Consider the following 19,115-nt stretch of genomic DNA (forward strand, 5'->3'; position numbering starts at 1 on the left):
CCCTGGAGGCAGAGTTGAGCGGTTTCTGCGGAGATGGACCAGCTGCAAAGTCAAAATTGTCTATATTGTAAAAAAAATCATAAAAACTCAAATGTGCTTTTTGGTATTAACTTAAGGTTAGGTATTAGATTTAGCAGTGTGGTTAAGTTTAGGGTTAAGGTTAGGTTTAAAACGTTTTTTTTTCCCACTTTGTGGCTGTCCCGGCTAGTGACCTCTACATAGTTTTCTCCATCCAGTACATGAGTCATCTCAATAAATGCCAACCTGCTAAAAAACAAACACTCAAACATCTCTAACATGTGGGCTTGAACATGTGGATGGGGGAATGGCTATAGCATATACTGTACGACTCTGATTCAGTGCCCAGTGATGAAGTTGTGAGGATCCCTCTCTGTCAGCGATAAGTTCCATAACATAACAGCAATTTGCTTGCATCAGCAGCAATAATCCCACGCCACAGTGATGAAGAGGCTGTCATTATCCTCCTCACTACTCATCTGCCAGATGATTTAAGGCTTGGTACATGTTCATGATGTGACTGGCGCTCATCTGAAGTTTGTGATGGCCTTAATGATAAGGTTGTGGTAAAAGGGTGGAGAAGGCTTTCTCTGATCTCACCAGTGGAACTTACCAGTAGCCTACTGCTGCTGAAAGTGTCTCTATCTTCACAATCAACTTTGCAGTACTGTATTTATTAGAAAAGGCAAAAGCAAGGTGATGCAAGGTCAAGTCATCGTGTGTAATAACACAGTTATAAAATCGTGTTGTCTATAAGTAGGGCAGGGTAGTAGGATACCTTATCACTTGGATTCATTGAGTAGGCCTACAGAAAAACATCTCAAATGAAGTCTAGCAGTACCTGGTGATAAATTAATTTCTCGAGCCGTTTCCTCGAAGTCTAAACAGACCCTGCCTGGGCGAAGTAAATCAGTCACAGCAACACCGCACACTTACGTAAGGACATCCATGGTATCCAAGCTCGTAACTATGAACCTCCTCTTAGACAACATGGCGCATGTGTACAGCTGCACTGCAAATATAGACGATACATCCAGTTAGGTGGAAAATAATTAACTTATGCTTACCTAAGTGTAGCACCTAAACTAGACTTCGGCGACATTACCTATCGAATGCGGACGCTCGTGCCTGTTCACTTTGACCACAGCATCAGACTCGGGTCTCTGCGCGCGAGCTCACCTGCTTACAATGAAGACGAGAGAGCGTTTCAGGTCCTGAATGTTCTTTTAGAGTTAGTTTCAAATTATTTGATATTTTGTTACTGCGGGTACCGCGTATGAGGGTCTTTTGAGTTCTTTTAACTTGTTTTAGTTAAGAAAAGAGCAATGTGACTGCGACCTAAACGATACTTTTCAACTGATGAAGAAATGCTACTCAACATTACGAGAGAAAACCACACACCACTGCATCAGGCGGAAAGGGAGAGAGATAGACTCCCTCCAATTTCCAGTCATTCCAGCTCTGTTAGTATGAAATGTTTTAAAATATTTTTCATATTCTTTAAATGTGTTTTCATGTCCAATGTGTTTTCATGTTTCATGTGGGATCAATGTAACAATGAAGACATAAAATGTCAATTTATTTCATTGCATAATGATAACTTAACCATTTCAATGACCTCAGGGTTTATCCTTTTGGAAATGTGTTGATGTTAAAACTAAGGGTGGGACCTTTTGGCCAGCTCTTCCTAACCCATTTATGTTATAAAACAGCATAGCAGCTTTGTGAGTAATATACCACATTATCACTGCAACAAAGCCCAAACATTATACTGTACATTTTGTTTATGTAGCAAACTTTTATTTTGGTGGCCAATGTGCTACAGTACTTGCTGTGAATGAATAGTATTATATACTGTTATAGTTCTAATCGATACTGTTATTAAAATTTCAGGACCTGATATAAATTTTTGGACATCCAAGACTCATGGCAGTGTTTAGACAGGCAGCCTATTCTGTTATTTTATTAACTGATTGGTCCTTTGACCATTCAGATCAGCTCTGAAAAATATCTGATGTGAAAAGATGTCATGTGATTTGTCAAAAGACCAATATGTGGAAAAAAGATGAGAATTGGGCCGCCTGTCTAAACGCAAACAATGATGTCTGTCAAATGAATTGTGATTTTTATCACAGGGACTTGATCGTGGACCAAAGCTGCCATATCCGTCTCTCAACTTCATCTCAAACCACAGAAAGGAGGATGGTAGCCACAGCATCTCCTCCCAGTTTATCCTTCCTGGCATACGGCATGGTATGGTCCGTCATGGTAACCCTAATGTTCACATTACCTCATTCAAGAGTCAACTTGAATAGTAAGCAACAGTCTTTTGTGAACTGAGATTTCTGAAGCTCACAGGCAGCCCAATTGCACAGGCAACGCAATTATTTTTTTCATTAATTGCTCTGAAAAATATCTGATGTGAAAAGATCTGAGCCGATTGGGCAAAACATAAAATAGTGGAAAAAAAGATCAGAATTGGGCTGCCTGTGTAAACGCAGCCATAGTGAACCACTATCAAAGTGCCGGCAAGAAGCATTTACTCAAGTATTATCTATCATGTGCTATCAATATGGCTACCTAACACACTTTTGATATTGTTACCTTCAGGTACAGGGTACACTTTGAGACTTAATAATAACACTCTGAGGCTTAAAAGGAAATCATTTTCACACAGCGCTCCCAAAAGAAAGGCTAGTTTCAATTTCAAAGTGACCCATACAGGCTGTTTTGAATTAATGAGCAATGCTCCAGGCAGATGTGTTGTCGTGGCTTCCTATTCTTGAGATCAAAGATGTTAGAGGAGACTTGAGCATCAATACTTGATGCAGATGAGGGAGACAAAGGCCCATTCAGAACTGCTGTTCCTTTATAGGGTGAACTTGTTCTGGGTGTAATGAACACGACCGTTGTGTGGGCTGGCGACGGAAGTTTTCAAAATATGTTAATATATTGCTGTCACTTATACTTGAAAATATGCAGAGTTCATTGCCCTATGCTGCTCATTGTTGTGATATGAGAAGAAAAAAAAGCCACAATGCTTCTTGACACAATGCTCGCTTAATCTGGAAGCCAGCTGTACCAATGTGTCGGAGGAAACGCCGTACAACTGGAGACCGTGTCAGGGTGCATGCGCCCGGCCCGTCACAGGAGTCGCTAGAGCGCGATGGGACAAGGACATGCCAGCCAAACCCTCCCCTAACCCGGATGACGCTGGGCCAATTGTGCGTTGCCTCATGGGTCTCCCGGTCTGCGACACAGCCCAGGATCGAACCCGGATCTGTAGTGATGCCTCAAGCACTGCAGTGCCTTAGACCGCTGCGGCACTCGGGAGTCTATAACTCACATTTCTATGTGAATTCGGTCGGGTCACCCACAAAGTTTCATATTGCATCTTTAATATATAACAGTATTTTCAGGGATGATAGTGTTTGTGTGTTTAAAAAAATATATATGTGTGTGTTGTTACTCCGCCTGCAGGTAGAGAGCTTCCCCCCATCTGTCCTAATGTCAGACTGAAGCATCAACATCAACATCGCATCACTGTTGACAATCTGCCTCCTGAGGTTAGGGCTCGCTTTGCCACTGACCCAGTCATGCCCCTCCGCACCAAGACTGTCAAAGAGTTTCAGTAAGTACACACAGTAAGTACACACACACACACATTATTATCATTCAGAAATTACTTTTAATATTTGTCTAATGTTTACTAGGGAGGACATTGAGAGGGCAACAGTCTCAGGCGATTGGAAACACGTCCACGATTTCTACTTGACCACGTTCGGCTCCTTTTTAGAACTGAATGCTGCCTTTAAGGTGGGTAATCCCCATGTCTGTGCCATGTTCAATTCTGAGGTTTTGTATTTGTATTGTCAGTCAAGCCAGTGCTATTTATACAGCATGATTTATAAGGACTTATTGCACTACTATGTCAATTCATTTGTATAGATAAGTGTGATGGTAAAATTGCTAAAGCAAATGTGCTAAATTTGTAATGTGACTGATCAACGCAAATAAAAGGTGATCATTGTTTTGGTATTAATAGTCGGGTGAATAAAGTATTTCTGGTAGCCAGGTAAAGGGGAATTTGGAGAGTTGTTATTGAGTTTGTAAATGAATAAAGTCATTGACAGAGTCGGGGGAAAAAGCACCTGTGCCTGGTATCCATAGAGAGGGTTATTCATAAGAGCAGGACCTATAAGAGAACGTATGATCATATACGCAACAGTTGGGTAAATGTTTAGCATGTGTCATGGTCGTTTTGCATTGCTTCCTAGAGGTTCTAGGATAATTATGTCATAACAAAGTATAATTAAGCAATAAGGCCCAAGGGGGTGTTGTATATGGCCAATATACCATGACTAAGTTCTTATTTACAACGTAAAACAGAGTGCCTGGATACAGCCCGTGGTATATTGGCCTTATATCACAAACCCCCGAGGTGCGTTATTTCTATTATAAACTGGTTACCAACATAATTAGAGCAGTAAAAATAAATGTTTTGTCATACGGTTTGATATACCACGGCTGTTAGCCAATCAGCATTCTGGGTTCGAACCACCCAGTTTATAATTAAGCAATAAGGCCAGAGGGGGTGTGGTATATGGCCAAAATACCATGGCTAAGGGCTGTTCTTAGGTATGACGCAACATGTACCTGGATATAGCCTTTAGCTGTGGTATATTGGCAATATACCACGAACCCCCGAGGTGCCTTATTGCTTAAACTGGTTACCAACGTAATTAGAACAGTAAAAATAAATATTTTGTCATACCCGTGGTCTACGGTCTGATATACCACAGCTGACAGCCAATCAGCATTCATGGCTCAAACCACCCAGTGTATAATATAGAATATTAGCCTTCCCCCAAAGGGATCCAGACTTGAACTGAGCGAGTCACTAATAAGTGTACAATCGTGGCCAAAAGTTTTGAGAATGACACAAATATTAATTTTCACAGTCTGCTGCCTCAGTTTGTATGATGGCAATTTGCATATACTCCAGAATGTTATGAAGAGTGATCAGATGAATTGCAATTAATTGCAAAGTTCCTCTTTGCCATGCAAATGAACTGAATCCCCCCAAAATATTTCCACTGAATTTCAGCCCTGCCACAAAAGGACCAGCTGACATCATGTCAGTGATTATCTCGTTAACACAGGTGTAAGTGGTGACAGGGACAAGGCTGGGGATCACTCCGGCATGCTGATTGAGTTCGAATAACAGACTGGAAGCTTCAAAAGGAGTGTGGTGCTTGGAATCATTGTTCTTCCTCTGTCAACCATGGTTACCTGCAAGGAAACACGTGCCGTCATCATTGCTTTGCACAAAAAGGGCTTCACTGGCAAGGATATTGCTGCCAGTAAGATTGCACCTAAATCAACCATTTATCAGATCATCAAGAACTTCAAGGAGAGCGGTTCAATTGTTGTGAAGAAGGCTTCAGGGCGCCCAAGAAAGTCCAGCAAGCGCCAGAACGTCTCCTAAAGTTGATTCAGCTGCGGGATCGGGGCACCACCAGTACAGAGCTTGCTCAGGAATGGCAGCAGGCAGGTGTGAGTGCATCTGCACGTACAGTGAGGCGAAGACTTTTGAAGGATGGCCTGCTGTCAAGAAAGGCAGCAAAGAAGCCACTTCTCTCCAGGAAAAACAACATGGACAGACTGATATACTGCAAAAGGTACAGGGATTGGACTGCTGAGGACTGGGGTAAAGTCATTTTCTCTGATGAATCCCCTTTCCGATTGTTTGGGGCATCCTTGAAAAAAGCTTGTCTGGAGAAGACAAGGTGAGGCGCTACCATCAGTCCTGTGTCATGCCAACAGTAAAGCATCCTGAGACCATTCATGTGTGGGGTTGCTTCTCAGCCAAGCGAGTGGGCTCACTCACAATTTTGCCTAAGAACACAGCCATGAATAAAGAATGGTACCAACACATCCTCTGAGAGCAACTTCTTCCAGCCATCCAGGAACAGTTTGGTGACGAACAATTCCTTTTCCAGCATGACGGAGTACCTTACCATAAGGCAAAATGATAACTAAGTGGCTCGGGGAACAGAACATCGATATTTTGGGTCCATGGCTAGGAAATTCTCCAGATCTTAATCCAATTGAGAACTTGTGGTCAATCCTCAAGAGGCAGGTGGACAAACAAAAACCCACAAATTCTGACAAACACCAAGCATTGATTATGCAAGAATGGGCTGCCATCAGTCAGGATGTGGCCCAGAAGTTAATTGACAGCATGCCAGGGCAGATTGCAGAGGTATTGAAAAAGAAGGGTCAACACTGCAAATATTGACTCTTTGCATCAACTTCATGTAATTGTCAATAAAAGCCTTTGACACTTAGGAAATGCATGTAATTATACTTCAGTGTTCCATAGTAACATCTGACAAAAATATCTAAAGACACCGAGGCAGCAGACTTTGTGAAAATTAATATTTGTGTCATTCCCAAAGCTTTTGGCCACGACTGTAGACTAAACTAACCTATGTGTTAGTCCTAATCTAAATGTGCTCTTAATTTCTCTTTCCAGAAAGATGCAAGCCCTTCGTTCAACACGATTGAAGACTCAGGAATCAATACCAAATTCATCAATGCTGTCTATGACGCATTATCGCTCACGGTATGTAGAATGATTGAGCAACGAATAGCCATGTTTATATTAGGTTGTTGAAATGAAAACCTCTCACTAACTTTGATCTAATATTGATCCAACAGCCTCCTGATGCCCAGAGAGCAGTGCTGAAGGGGATCATTAACAGCTTGTTGAGAGAATGGAAGGGGTGTGTGGCATTCTTATAGTGTAGTGCTCTTTTATTTGCCACTCAAACCAAAGGATTCCTCTCTACATAGTAAAGCTCTATACTTTGTGACTTGAATATTGATGCAAATGTTACATACTGGATGAGAAATGAAATGAACTTCATATTGTCTGCTTTGTTTAGCAGTCGACGGACGAAGGATGACCTGAGAGCGTATTTCATTCTAGTTCAGGTAACGTCATGCATCACATGCTGTATATGTACACACTACTGGTACAAATGACACACAGATTTGACTGATGTGCTCTTTCGACCGCTGATACTTAATTCCACGCTATAAATAACAAACTCCTTTCATTATGTAACAGTAATAACAGCAATTTCCTCATTAGAAGTGAGGCCGTTTCTGCATTCAAATATACGCATTACCCCCCCAGCCCCCAGTCTAAAGGCAAACACAGGAAACTCTTGATGCGCTCCCTCACCACATGCCCCCCTCAGCCCTCAGTCTAAAGGCAAACACAGGAAACTCTTGATGCGCTCCCTCACCACATGGCCCATTGACTCCAGTCATAGCCCAAGCAGTCAGTCTCAGTCAGGCTCTGGATATAAGGAGAGCAGAGTGTTTACTTTACACATGACCAACAGACTAGAGGTAGGCTTGGCACCGGCCAAATATGGACACAAACAGCCTGGGAGAGACTCGGTAGGCAGACTGGGAAATGGCTGAGTTGAACTGGGATGATTTCTGTCTGCTAGAAATTGAGACTTTGGTTGGAGACTCTTGTCTCTATCCCATTCATGGTTTAATTATTGTTTCAGACGTTTTATGGGGTTTATAGGACCGTAAATTAAAAAGTAAGTCTTCCATCCCTTTCTTGCCAGCAACTTTTTGTGGTCATTGAGTCTCTCCAGTTCTCTCATCTACATTTAATGTGATTTGTCTTTGGGCTGTTGATAGGCTCTCTGACAGATCCTGTGAAATTGAAAGGGACAAGACAAGTATTAATTAATTAATTCATTGTAGGGTTTGTATCACAATTAACACCCTATTTCCTAAATGGTGCACTACATTTGATCAGGGCCCATAGAGTAGTGTACTACATTTGACCAGGGCCCATAGAGTAGTGCAATACTTTTGACCAGGGCCCATAGAGTAGTGTACTACATTTGACCAGGGCCCATAGAGTAGTGTACTACATTTGACCAGGGCCCATAGAGTAGTGTACTACATTTGACCAGGGCCCATAGAGTAGTGTACTACATTTGACCAGGGCCCATAGAGTAGTGTACTACATTTGACCAGGGCCCATAGAGTAGTGCAATACTTCTGACCAGGGCCCATAGAGTAGTGCAATACTTTTGACCAGGGCCCATAGCACCTCTGATCAAGTTGTGCACTATATAAGCAATATGGTGCCATGTGGGAAGCAGCCTTGGTAAATGTGTCTGATTCGCTTGGTTGATGTCAGTCAGACCCTTATAATACCAGTGGTATTATTCTCCTCTCTCTTTCTTCTTTCTCGCTCTCTCTCTCTCTTCCCGCTCTCTCGCTCTCTCTCTCTGCCGGGGGAACGGATGAGGTCATGTTTGATGTAAAATAGTCTGGTTTCCTCTGTAATGCCAGTCTTTATTAGAAGCCAGACTTCTTCTGTTGTAAAGCTTTATTTCCTTTTTGAAGTGCAGTGCCACTGCTGAAAAAGCTTCTCTTTGTTGCAGAACCCTCAGTGCACCAGCCCAGCCACATATGTCATCTATGCACACTTACTGAGGCAAATAGCCGCGCTGGCGGAAGCAGACCACTATTTCCTGATGCACTGGTTTAAGAAGTAAGAGTCGGAATTGTTCCTCTGTCTTAGGCAGTCCCATGCTTTTCCAGGCTGTAGTTGTTATCCACAAAGTAAACACAGTCCTCAGAAAGAAACCATGTTGTTATTCTTTATGCAGGAAAGTTAAATAAATGACGTTTTCCAAATTGTTTTAGTAGGAGTTGGTAGGAATTGAGCAGTCATAGCTTTCAAGCAAAGACAATCTGTTTTGAAAGTTAAAATGTATTCCTTGCCATGGTGAGAATGCCTTGATGATGATTATCTAACCCAGGTTGTCCCAGAAGCGGTTCAAACAGCTGGTGGAGCGGCTGCACCTCTTCATCTCCACCCGTCTGTTCCCAGTCAAGCCTGAGGAGCTGCCCCCCATGGCCAAGTGCTCCTGGTGGATCCCCTCCGCCACCAAGGTCCTCTCCCTCCTCAGTGAGTAGGACGTCTTCTATCTCCACCCCCACAGAGATGGGGCAATGGTCAGGGCAGGGGGATGTTAGTGAAGTGGTGTGGAGATTTAGGGAAAAGGGGGGTCGGTCTATCCCTTGTAATGGATTAAACTTCACTTTCTACAGAGATTGAATTCTCTTGTCCATATTTGTTTGGTTCTCCTGCCCATATTTGTCTAGTTATCTCCCCATATTTGTCTGGTTTTCCTAACCATATTTGTCTGGTTATCTCCCCATATTTGTCTGGTTCTCCTAAACATATTTGTCTGGTTATCTCCCCATATTTGTCTAGTTCTCCTAAACATATTTGTCTGGTTATCTCCTGCCCATATTTGTCTGGTTATCTCCCGCCCATATTTGTCTGGTTATCTCCCGCCCATATTTGTCTGGTTATCTCCCGCCCATATTTGTCTGGTTATCTCCCACCCATATTTGTCTGGTTATCTCCCACCCATATTTGTCTGGTTATCTCCCACCCATATTTGTCTGGTTATCTCCCACCCATATTTGTCTGGTTATCTCCCACCCATATTTGTCTGGTTATCTCCCACCCATATGTGTCTGGTTATCTCCCACCCATATTTGTCTGGTTATCTCCCACCCATATTTGTCTGGTTATCTCCCACCCATATTTGTCTGGTTATCTCCCACCCATATCTGTCTGGTTATCTCCCAACCATATTTGTCTGGTTATCTCCCAACCATATTTGTCTGGTTATCTCCCAACCATATTTGTCTGGTTATCTCCCAACCATATTTGTCTGGTTATCTCCCCATATTTGTCTGGTTCTCCTAAACATATTTGTCTGGTTCTCTGAAACATATTTGTCTGGTTCTCGACCCATATTTGTCTGGTTCTCGACCCATATTTGTCTGGTTCTCCTAAACATATTTGTCTGGTTCTCCTAAACATATTTGTCTGGTTTTCCTAACCATATTTGTCTGGTTTTCCTAACCATATTTGTCTGGTTTTCCTAACCATATTTGTCTGGTTTTCCTAACCACATTTGTCTGGTTTTCCTAACCATATTTGTCTGGTTATCTCCCCATATTTGTCTGGTTATCTCCCCATATTTGTCTGGTTATCTCCCCATATTTGTCTGGTTTTCCTAACCATATTTGTCTGGTTATCTACCCATATGTGTCTGGGGTAGACGTTGTTTGAGGGTCAGAAGAGGTGTCAAAGTTCATGAGAATATATCAGTCTCCAAGAGAACTCGATACTGTTTCTCTTTTTTCTCCATTGTAGATGCAGCCAATATCATTTCTAGCACGCCTATCCTGCCCTTTGTTGACTTCTACAACCCCACACTGGACCACACTGACTTCATGGAAGACTATCGAATATGGCAGACTCAGGGAAACTCTACCAGGTGTGACAGGACAATATTGTCAGAGCAAAGCTTATGTTGACCAGTGCTCTTCAATTCTCCTCACAGCCCTTGCTGTTTTGGTTCCTGTATTTCCCTGTAAATTAAATGGAGCTCCCTCTTGTGTCAGCTTTCAGCATTAGCACAACAGATTATTTGTTTATGATATCAGATTGCAACATCAAATATATCCAGCAGCTATCTTCAATGAGTATCATACACCAAAATCACACCATCCCTGATGAAACCAAAACATTATTTCCGTATGATAACCAAATATTCCTCCCTGTTCCTCCCCGTCCCCAGGTTTACATTCTGCCAGTTCGCCTTCATTCTGTCCACGGTGGTGAAGAAGGCCGTTATCCAGAAGGACTCTGAACAGCAGATGATCAGCATGGCCAGGGTGAGACAGAGGTCACTGCCCACATGGGTCCTTGTCATCCATCTATGACAGGGTCATTGTATTGCACTGTCAAAGCACAGACAATGCATCACATTCTCAGACTAACTATTACCATTCTTCATATTGGCATATTGACTTTCTAGTGTTAATGTACAGAGAATGCATATATATATATATATAATTTTGTATATATTATTTTGTATATATATATATATATATATGTTTAATCTTTAGAAAAAAATAATTTATGTATGTTGGAGTGTATACTGTATAGGTCCTCAAGTTTTTCCCGGTCCATCTTGTAGTCAGGAAAAACCAAGAACAACAAGTTTACAATATTTACAGTGTATATCTCACTGAATCAGACTGAAAGCATACGGTCTCCCTCTCAGGCAGCAGTGGTCCAATTTAAACATCATGTACTGTGGTAACAACATAAGGAGTGGCTCTTGTTATTTATTTCAGCAAAGCCTGGTGGACAAAGTGTCTCGCAGACAGCGAGTGGACATGAGCTTGCTCTTTCTCAACATCAAAGTCAGACGGCTGCAGCTGGTCAGTGACTCAATGGATGAGGTAATACCATTTCCCATCTAACAGACATACAAAAACATTATTTAAGAAGACAGCCCTGGAAGAGAGGCTTGATTACTATTTCTGTTATGCAATAATGTATTAGCCAATTCATTTCATGTAAATTCAGATATTTCACTGCTTTCCATTCAGTGCATTTCAAAACTGAAACATCCAAGGTATGTACAGTTGAAGTCGGAAGTTTACAAACACCTTAGCCAAATACATTTAAACTCAGTTTTTCACAATTCCTGACATTTAATCCTAGTAAAAATTCCCTGTCTTAGGTCAATTTTAAGAATGTGAAATGTCAGAATAATAGTAGAGAATTATTTCTTTCAGCTTTTATTTCTTTCATCACATTCCCAGTGGGTCAGACGTTTACATACACTCAATTAGTATTTGGCAGCGTTGCCTTTAAATTGTTTAACTTGGGTCAAATGTTTCGGGTAGCCTTCAACAAGCTTCCCACAATAAGTTGGGTGAATTTTGGCCAATTCCTCCTGACAGAGCTGGTGTAACTGAGTCAGGTTTGTCGGCCTCCTTGCTCACACACACACTTTTTCAGTTCTGCCCACACATTTTCTATAGGGTTAAGGTCCGGGCTTTGTGATGGCCACTCCAATACCTTGACATTGTTGTCCTTAATCCATTTTGCCACAACTTTGGAAGTATGCTTGGAGTCACTGTCCATTTGGAAGACCCATTTGCGACCAAGCTTTAACTTCCTGACTGATGTCTTGAGATGTTGCTTCAATATATCCACATAATTTTCCTTCCTCACGCAGCCATCTATTTTGTGAAGTGCATCAGTCCCTCCTGCAGCAAATCACCCCCACAACATGGCTCTGCCACCCCCATGCTTCACGGTTGGGTTGGTGTTCTTCGGCTTGAAAGCCTCACCCTTTTTTATCCAAACGTAACGATGCCCATTATGGCCAAACAGTTCTATTTTTGTTTCATCAGACCAGAGGACATTTCTCCAAAAAGTACGATCTTTGTCCCCATGTGCAGTTGTAAACCGTAGTCTGACTTTTTTTATGGCGGTTTTGGAGCAGTGGCTTCTTCCATGCTGAGTGGCCTTTCAGGTTATGTCGATATAGGACTCGTTTTTACTGTGGATATTGTAACGGTTCTCTTGATGTGAAGGAGAGTCGGACCAAAATGCAGCGTGATGATGATTCATGATATTTTAATGAAGGAAAAAACTATACATGAAGAAACTACAAACTAATGAAATGTGAAAACCAAAACAGCCCTATCTGGTGCAAACACAAAGACAGGAACAATCACCCACAAAACACTCAAAGAATATAGCTGCCTAAATATGGTTCCCAATCAGAGACAACGATAAACACCTGCCTCTGATTGAGAACCACTCCAGACAGCCATAGACTTTGCTAGATACCCCCACTAAGCCACACACCCAATACCTAACAAAACCCCAAGACAAAACACATCACAATAAACCCATGTCACACCCCGGCCTGACCAAATAAATAAAGACAAACACAATATACTTCGACCAGGGCGTGACAGATATAGATACTTTTGTACCTGTTTCCTCCAGCATCTTCACAAGGTCCTTTTCTGTTGTTCTGGGATTGATTTGCACTTTTCGCACAAAAATATGTTCATCTCCAGGAGACAGAACACCTCTCCTTCCTGAGCGGTATGACGGCTGCGTGGTCCCATGGTGTTTATACTTGCGTACTATTGTTTGTACATATTAATGTGGTACCTTCAGGCGTTTGGAAATTGCTCCCAAGGATGAACCAGACTTGTGGAGGTCTAAGGTCAAATTTTTTGTCTGAGGTCTTGGCTGATTTCTTTTGTTTTCCCCATGATGTCAAGCAAAGAGGCACTGAGTTTGAAGGTAGGTCTTGAAATACATCCACAGGTACACCTCCAATTGACTCAAATGATGTCAATCAGAAGCTTCTAAAGCCATAATGTAATTTTCTGCAATTTTCCAAGCTGTTGAAAGGCACAGTCAACTTAGTGTATGTAAACTTCTGACCCACTGGAATTGTGATATAGTGAATTATAGGTGAAATAATCTGTCTGTAAACAATTGTTGGAAAATGTACTTGTGTCAGGCACAAAGTAGATGTCCTAACTGACTTGCCAAAACTTTAGTTTGTTAACAAGACATTTGTGGAGTGGTTGAAAAACAAGTTTAAACTTCAACTGTATAAGTTCAGACATGCGGCATGCCTTGTTCTGATGAGTTCAAGAAAGTTGGCCACAGCTTAACTTGCTCTCCTGCATTTAGCTGACTAGAAATCGAGCAGACTTGAAGAAGAAGCTGAAAGTGTCGTTTGTGGGGGAGGCTGGTTTAGACATGGGTGGTCTGACCAAGGAGTGGTTTCTCCTTCTCATCCGACAGATCTTTCACACAGACTACGGTGAGACATATGGGACAAACAGATCAGGTGTATGTGTTGCCATATAGATTTGTTTGCAAATATGCTATTTTCTCTATAGATAACAGTATACGTTCAGGAGATGTATTTCTCCTTTAGCCCTGGCTTTTTATTCTTCATCCTGCAGTCTCAACCAGTGCCCAGACTAAGAATGCTGACCTGTTAATTAAGAAAACATCTCAAATGTATGATCTTCATGTTCTGGGACAGATATGTAGCAATAGATGACCATTCTATTTACAGTAACTCCCATTTGGTCTGGGACCTACAGTCCAAAAAACGAAATTCCCACGTACTCTATTCAGAACATTTGTTATCTCTCTTTGACCGGAGGCCTGTGTTCTATGTCTATGTCATGTCTGGGTGGAGTTGTGTTTAAGCAGAGTGTATTTGTGTCTCCTCTCTGCAGGCATGTTTACGTTCTTCAATGATTCCCACTGTCACTGGTTCAGCAGCTGGAAGTGTGACAACTTCTCCGAGTTCCGATTGGTCGGAGTCGTATCCTTTTGTACCATACCGTGATTTACGGTACCGTGTGGCCCTTCGCGAACTGTAAACAGATTCTCAACATACAGCTGGAGTCCTCATGTTGTACTCTAACTGGCGCCTGGAGTTTTAGTCAGGTCACGTAGTGAGGAAGAACTCATGGGAATCTTTGCACATTTACCATAGATACTCCGAGGTTCTCCACTCTCCCTATGCCAGGTTAATTGCTGCTTTGCAGATGATAGCTTTAGTTTTAGAACTATAATTTTGTGGTAATTCTTCAGTTTGTCATCTTCTAAACCGAGGAGACTCTGCAGGGCTTTTCTATTTGGCACATTGCAATCTGATGTAATCTAATAGAGTAACTAAAGCATGCAGAATATGAATGTTTTAAGTTACCGGGTCGTCCCATGAATAGAGTGCGTGTCTTTTATATCCTTGTGACATAGTGTTTATTTAGATCAAAAACGAAATGTAACAGCTAGATCATATACACCTACACTCTAACGAAGCTAAATCATGTTAACATTTCAATAGTAGTTTGTTTTCATTCAAATCAATTAGTTGTTTTCTCATAAAATCTCCATGTTTGTCAGATTTCTTTGAAGAGACCCACATTTTCCCAGGTTTTCACCATAATTGTAAAGCCCTTGTTGTGAAATGAACTCTTTTTAGTATGGTACAACTATTTGTTTAAAAAAAAAATTTTCAAAAGAAACATTGAACATCTAATAGTTAAATCATAGTTTAAAAGCAGGTGAGCTGTTTACTCTTTTTGGACAATTTCTGGTGTTTTGTGGTGGAAAACCCTGTTACCCATAGATGTTTTAACAAGTACACTGGGGGGGTTTGCATTCAATTGCCCCTCGCTGTTGTACACAACAAGCTTCCATTCCCCCTGGTTGATTTAAGATGACCCTGTCAACCCTGTTACTTTAATTGTCACTTTTTATAGTCATTTTTATTAGTTGAACCTATGTAGATGGGAAAATATGTTTGTTGTGACGTTGACCATGTTCTCTTTATGACAGAATGCTAAAGGTGCCACGGGAAACACAGCAAATATTGAGATGAGTGAGATGCATGACTTCGCTCTCACACAGTCACACACAGTATCTGTTCACTTTACGCTGTTCACAGTGTGGTAGCCACGTTTCCACACTCTTAGTTGTTGCGGAAATTGACCAACTATGCTGTTTACTTCCTACATCTACGTTATATCGCTGAGTCTACTTTTAAAATGAGATGAAATACAGTACCAGTCAAAGGTTTGGACACACCTACTCATTCAAGGGTTTTTCTTTATTTTGACTATTTTCTAATATTGTAGAATAATAGTGAAGACATCAAAACTTTGAAATAACACATGGAATCATGTAGTTAACAAAAAAGTGTTAAACAAATTCTTCAAAGTAGCCACCTTTTGCCTTGATGACAGCTTTGCACACTCTTGGCATTCTCTCAACTAGCTTCATGAGGAATGCTTTTTCAACATTCTTGAAGGAGTTACCACTATGCTGAGCACTTGTTAGCTGCTTTTTTTTCACTCTGCGGTCCAACTCATCCCAAACCATCTCAATTGGGGCGGTAGGTAGCCTAGTGGTTAGAGTGTTGGACTAGTAACCAGAAGGTTGCTAGATTGAATCCCCGAGCTGACAAGGTAAAACATCTGTTGTTCTGCCCCTGAACAAGGCAGTTAATCCACTGTTCCTAGGCTGTCGTTGTAAATAAGAATTTGTTCTTAACTGACTTGCCTAGTTAAATAAAGGTTTAAAAAATAATAATAATTAGGTTGTGGACGGGTAATTGTGGAGGGCAAGGTCATCTGATGCAGCACTCCATCACTCTCCTTCTTGGTCAAAAATCCCTTACACAGCCTGGAGATGTGTTGGGTCATTGTCCTGTTGAAAAACAAATTATAGTCCCACCAAGCGCAAACTAGATGGGATGGCATATCGCTGCAGAGTGCTGTGGTAGCCATGCTGGTTAAGTGTGCCTTGAATTCTAAATAAATCATAGACAGTGTCACCAGCAAAGGACCTCCACACCATCACACCTCCTCTTCCATGCTTCACGGTGGGAACCACACATGCGGAGATCATCCTTTCACCCAATCCGTTCACCTACCGACACAGCAGTTAGAACCAAAAATTGCAAATTTAGACTCATTAGACCAAAGGACGGATTTCCAGCAGTCTAATGTCCATTGGTCATGTTTCTTGGACCAAGCAAGTCTCTTCTTCTTATTGGTGTTCTTTAGTAGTGGTTTCTTTGCAGCAATTTGACCATGAAGGCCTGATTCATGCGGTCTCCTCTGAACAGTTGATATTGAGATGTGTCTGTTACTTGAACTCTGTGAAACATTGATTTGGGCTGCAATTTCTGAGGCTGGTAACTAATGAACTTATTCTCTGCAGCAGAGGTAACGCTTGATGGTTTTTGCGACTGCACTTGAAGAAACTTTCAAAGTTCTTAACATTTTCCGTATTGACTGACCTTCATGTCTTAAAGTAATGATGGACTCTTGTTTCTCTTTGCTTATTTGAGCTGTTATCGCCATAATATGGACTTGGTCTTTTACCAAATAGGGCTATCTTCTGTATACCACACTTACCTTGTCACAAAACAACTGATTGGCTCAAACTCATTAAGAAGGAAAGAAATTCCACAAATTAACTTTTAAGAAGGCACACCTGTTAATTGAAATGCATTCCAGGTGACTACCTCATGAAGCTGGTTGAGAGAATGCCAAGAGTGTGCAAAGCTGTCATCAAGGCAGAGAGTGGCTACTTTGAATATATTTGGATTTGCTTAACACTTTTTTGATTACTACATGATTCCATATGTATTATTTCATAGTTTTGATGTCTTCGCTAATATTATACAATGTAAAAAAATAAAGAAAAACCTGTGAATAGGTGTGTCCAAACATTGACTGCTACTGTATATATTTAAAAAGGTTTGCAGAATAACACTACCCAAAGGGCCCTCTATTGGTAGAATGACACTACCATGTATTCAGCACTTTCTGGGTGTTCTACAGAGACGACAGTCAGTGTGCGTTGGGAGTCGCAGCTTGTGCGCACGTGGCTCTCCCCTTGGGTACGGCTGACTCGAATCTCGCCAAGTTGCACAATCACAAGTGATGAGGCAGACACAGAGGCAGCCAGTAGCCAGGAGCCAGGGCCGTGTCCTGGCCTTACCTCTCTCCATTGTCTGCTGTCCCCTCCTTGCCTGAGGCATGTTCAGCCAGCCTGAGCTAGTCCACCCACATACCCCTACACCCCTTCCACCTCACCAGTCTGTCTGCCACTCGGGTTGGAATTACTGCACACTGACCGACACTGAAGTGGCTATGTGTCTCTGTCTGAAACTGTGCAACCAACACCACAGGGAGGGCGGAGTGATGAAAAATGCTGTGTCACAACAGAGAATAAAGAGAGACAGAGAGAGAGAGAGAGAGAGATAGTGATAAAAACGGAAAGGTTCTGTTTTGTCTTATTTTGTGGGCTGCAAGTCTGGCTGGAGTGGTCTGATTTTCATTCTCCGCCTCTCAGTTCCCATGGAATTTTCCCCAAGTCTGCGCCAATATAAGTTGAAGCATTTCCCCAAACTCTATTCATCTATTTAGCAAGCTAGGGAGCTCTGCAGCTTAGCCTCTCCCACAGAAGTTCCATATGGGCGACACATGAAGTGAGATCTGCCAGAAGCAGCTGGAACCACTTTAGGAGTTCAGGCTCCGTCCAATTTCATTGTAAATGCATAATACACCTGCTTTTTAAATTTGCTCTTCAGATCTGCTACTAGCCAATATACATGGCAAAATACTGTGTTAATCGAGTGATAATTGTGATCATTACCACACGCTGCAGGGTCTGTGAAGCTAGTATAAAATGCTGTTATTGTTACGAAGTATGAAGAACTCAGGAGCACAATACTGCTATGCTACATTCAAGGAATATAACTAACCACATTTGAATCTGTTCTTCTAGTGGTGTATATGAGTTCTCTTAATGATAACCCTGAGTCATTTGGTGTTGGAAGGTAATTGCTTTCTTTTGCAAAGGATCTATGATTACCGCCTTACCATAGACTTTGATACACCCTCAACTTGATATGTGTCAGCTCATGGGACTGGCCGTCTACAACAGCATCACTCTGGACATCAGCTTCCCACCCTGTGTCTACAAGAAGCTGCTGACCCCGCCCGTGGTGCCGTGTGACCTCGATCTCCCCGTTGGCAATGCGACCCTCACCCTGGACGACCTGCAGCAGGTCATGCCTGTATGTACACAACACAAGCTGTGACTCTCACTGGCATTCTTTCCCATTACACTGCACTCTCCTCCTAACGATCACAAGTACAAGAATATTGATTGCAATGGTCAAAGAAACATTTCTATACATGCCAAGTACTCCTCTGTTTAAGGATCATTATTTCTACAATCAAATGAATGGACGTGATGCTTATGAGAGGACATTTTAGAATGATTAAGATTTGTGTTGATTTGTACAGTATATGAATATGGATGTACAGTTGAAGTCTACATACACAAATTTCTTCTAAACTAACTATAGTTTTGGCAAGTCGGTTAGAACATCTACTTCATGCATGACACAAGTATTTTTTCCAACAATTGTTTATAGACAGATTATTTCACTAATAATTCACATTATCACAATTCCAGTGGGTCAGAAGTTTACATAAACTAAGTTGAATTTCGCTCAGGAAGAAGATGCGTTCCGTCTCCTAGAGATGAAGGTACTTTGGTACGAAGAGTGCAAATCAATCCCAGAACAACAGAAAAT

General features: G+C 41.7%; 1 protein-coding gene across 4 annotated transcripts in view; it reads left to right on the forward strand.

Annotated features, from left to right (window-relative positions):
- The first annotated feature begins 980 nt into the window (after nucleotides 1-980).
- Nucleotides 981-19,115, forward strand: part of LOC109865865 (probable E3 ubiquitin-protein ligase HECTD2) — a 36,193-nt gene continuing 18,058 nt past the window's right edge. Inside the window, exons 1-15 of one of the 4 annotated variants that reach the window (XM_020454345.2) lie at nucleotides 981-1,481; nucleotides 2,154-2,286; nucleotides 3,499-3,649; nucleotides 3,732-3,834; nucleotides 6,557-6,646; nucleotides 6,742-6,806; nucleotides 6,969-7,017; nucleotides 8,505-8,614; nucleotides 8,886-9,034; nucleotides 10,301-10,424; nucleotides 10,728-10,824; nucleotides 11,290-11,397; nucleotides 13,670-13,802; nucleotides 14,230-14,318; nucleotides 18,432-18,590. In XM_020454345.2, the coding sequence (XP_020309934.1) occupies nucleotides 1,386-1,481; nucleotides 2,154-2,286; nucleotides 3,499-3,649; nucleotides 3,732-3,834; nucleotides 6,557-6,646; nucleotides 6,742-6,806; nucleotides 6,969-7,017; nucleotides 8,505-8,614; nucleotides 8,886-9,034; nucleotides 10,301-10,424; nucleotides 10,728-10,824; nucleotides 11,290-11,397; nucleotides 13,670-13,802; nucleotides 14,230-14,318; nucleotides 18,432-18,590 (1,656 nt within the window). In that variant the 5' untranslated portion in view covers nucleotides 981-1,385. The remainder of the gene's footprint in view (nucleotides 1,482-2,153; nucleotides 2,287-3,498; nucleotides 3,650-3,731; nucleotides 3,835-6,556; nucleotides 6,647-6,741; nucleotides 6,807-6,968; nucleotides 7,018-8,504; nucleotides 8,615-8,885; nucleotides 9,035-10,300; nucleotides 10,425-10,727; nucleotides 10,825-11,289; nucleotides 11,398-13,669; nucleotides 13,803-14,229; nucleotides 14,319-18,431; nucleotides 18,591-19,115) is intronic. The other 3 variants (XM_020454346.2, XM_020454347.2, XM_020454348.2) reach the window with 3 other exon arrangements.

Source organism: Oncorhynchus kisutch, linkage group LG20, assembly GCF_002021735.2.
Source record: "Oncorhynchus kisutch isolate 150728-3 linkage group LG20, Okis_V2, whole genome shotgun sequence".
NCBI lineage: Eukaryota > Metazoa > Chordata > Actinopteri > Salmoniformes > Salmonidae > Oncorhynchus > Oncorhynchus kisutch.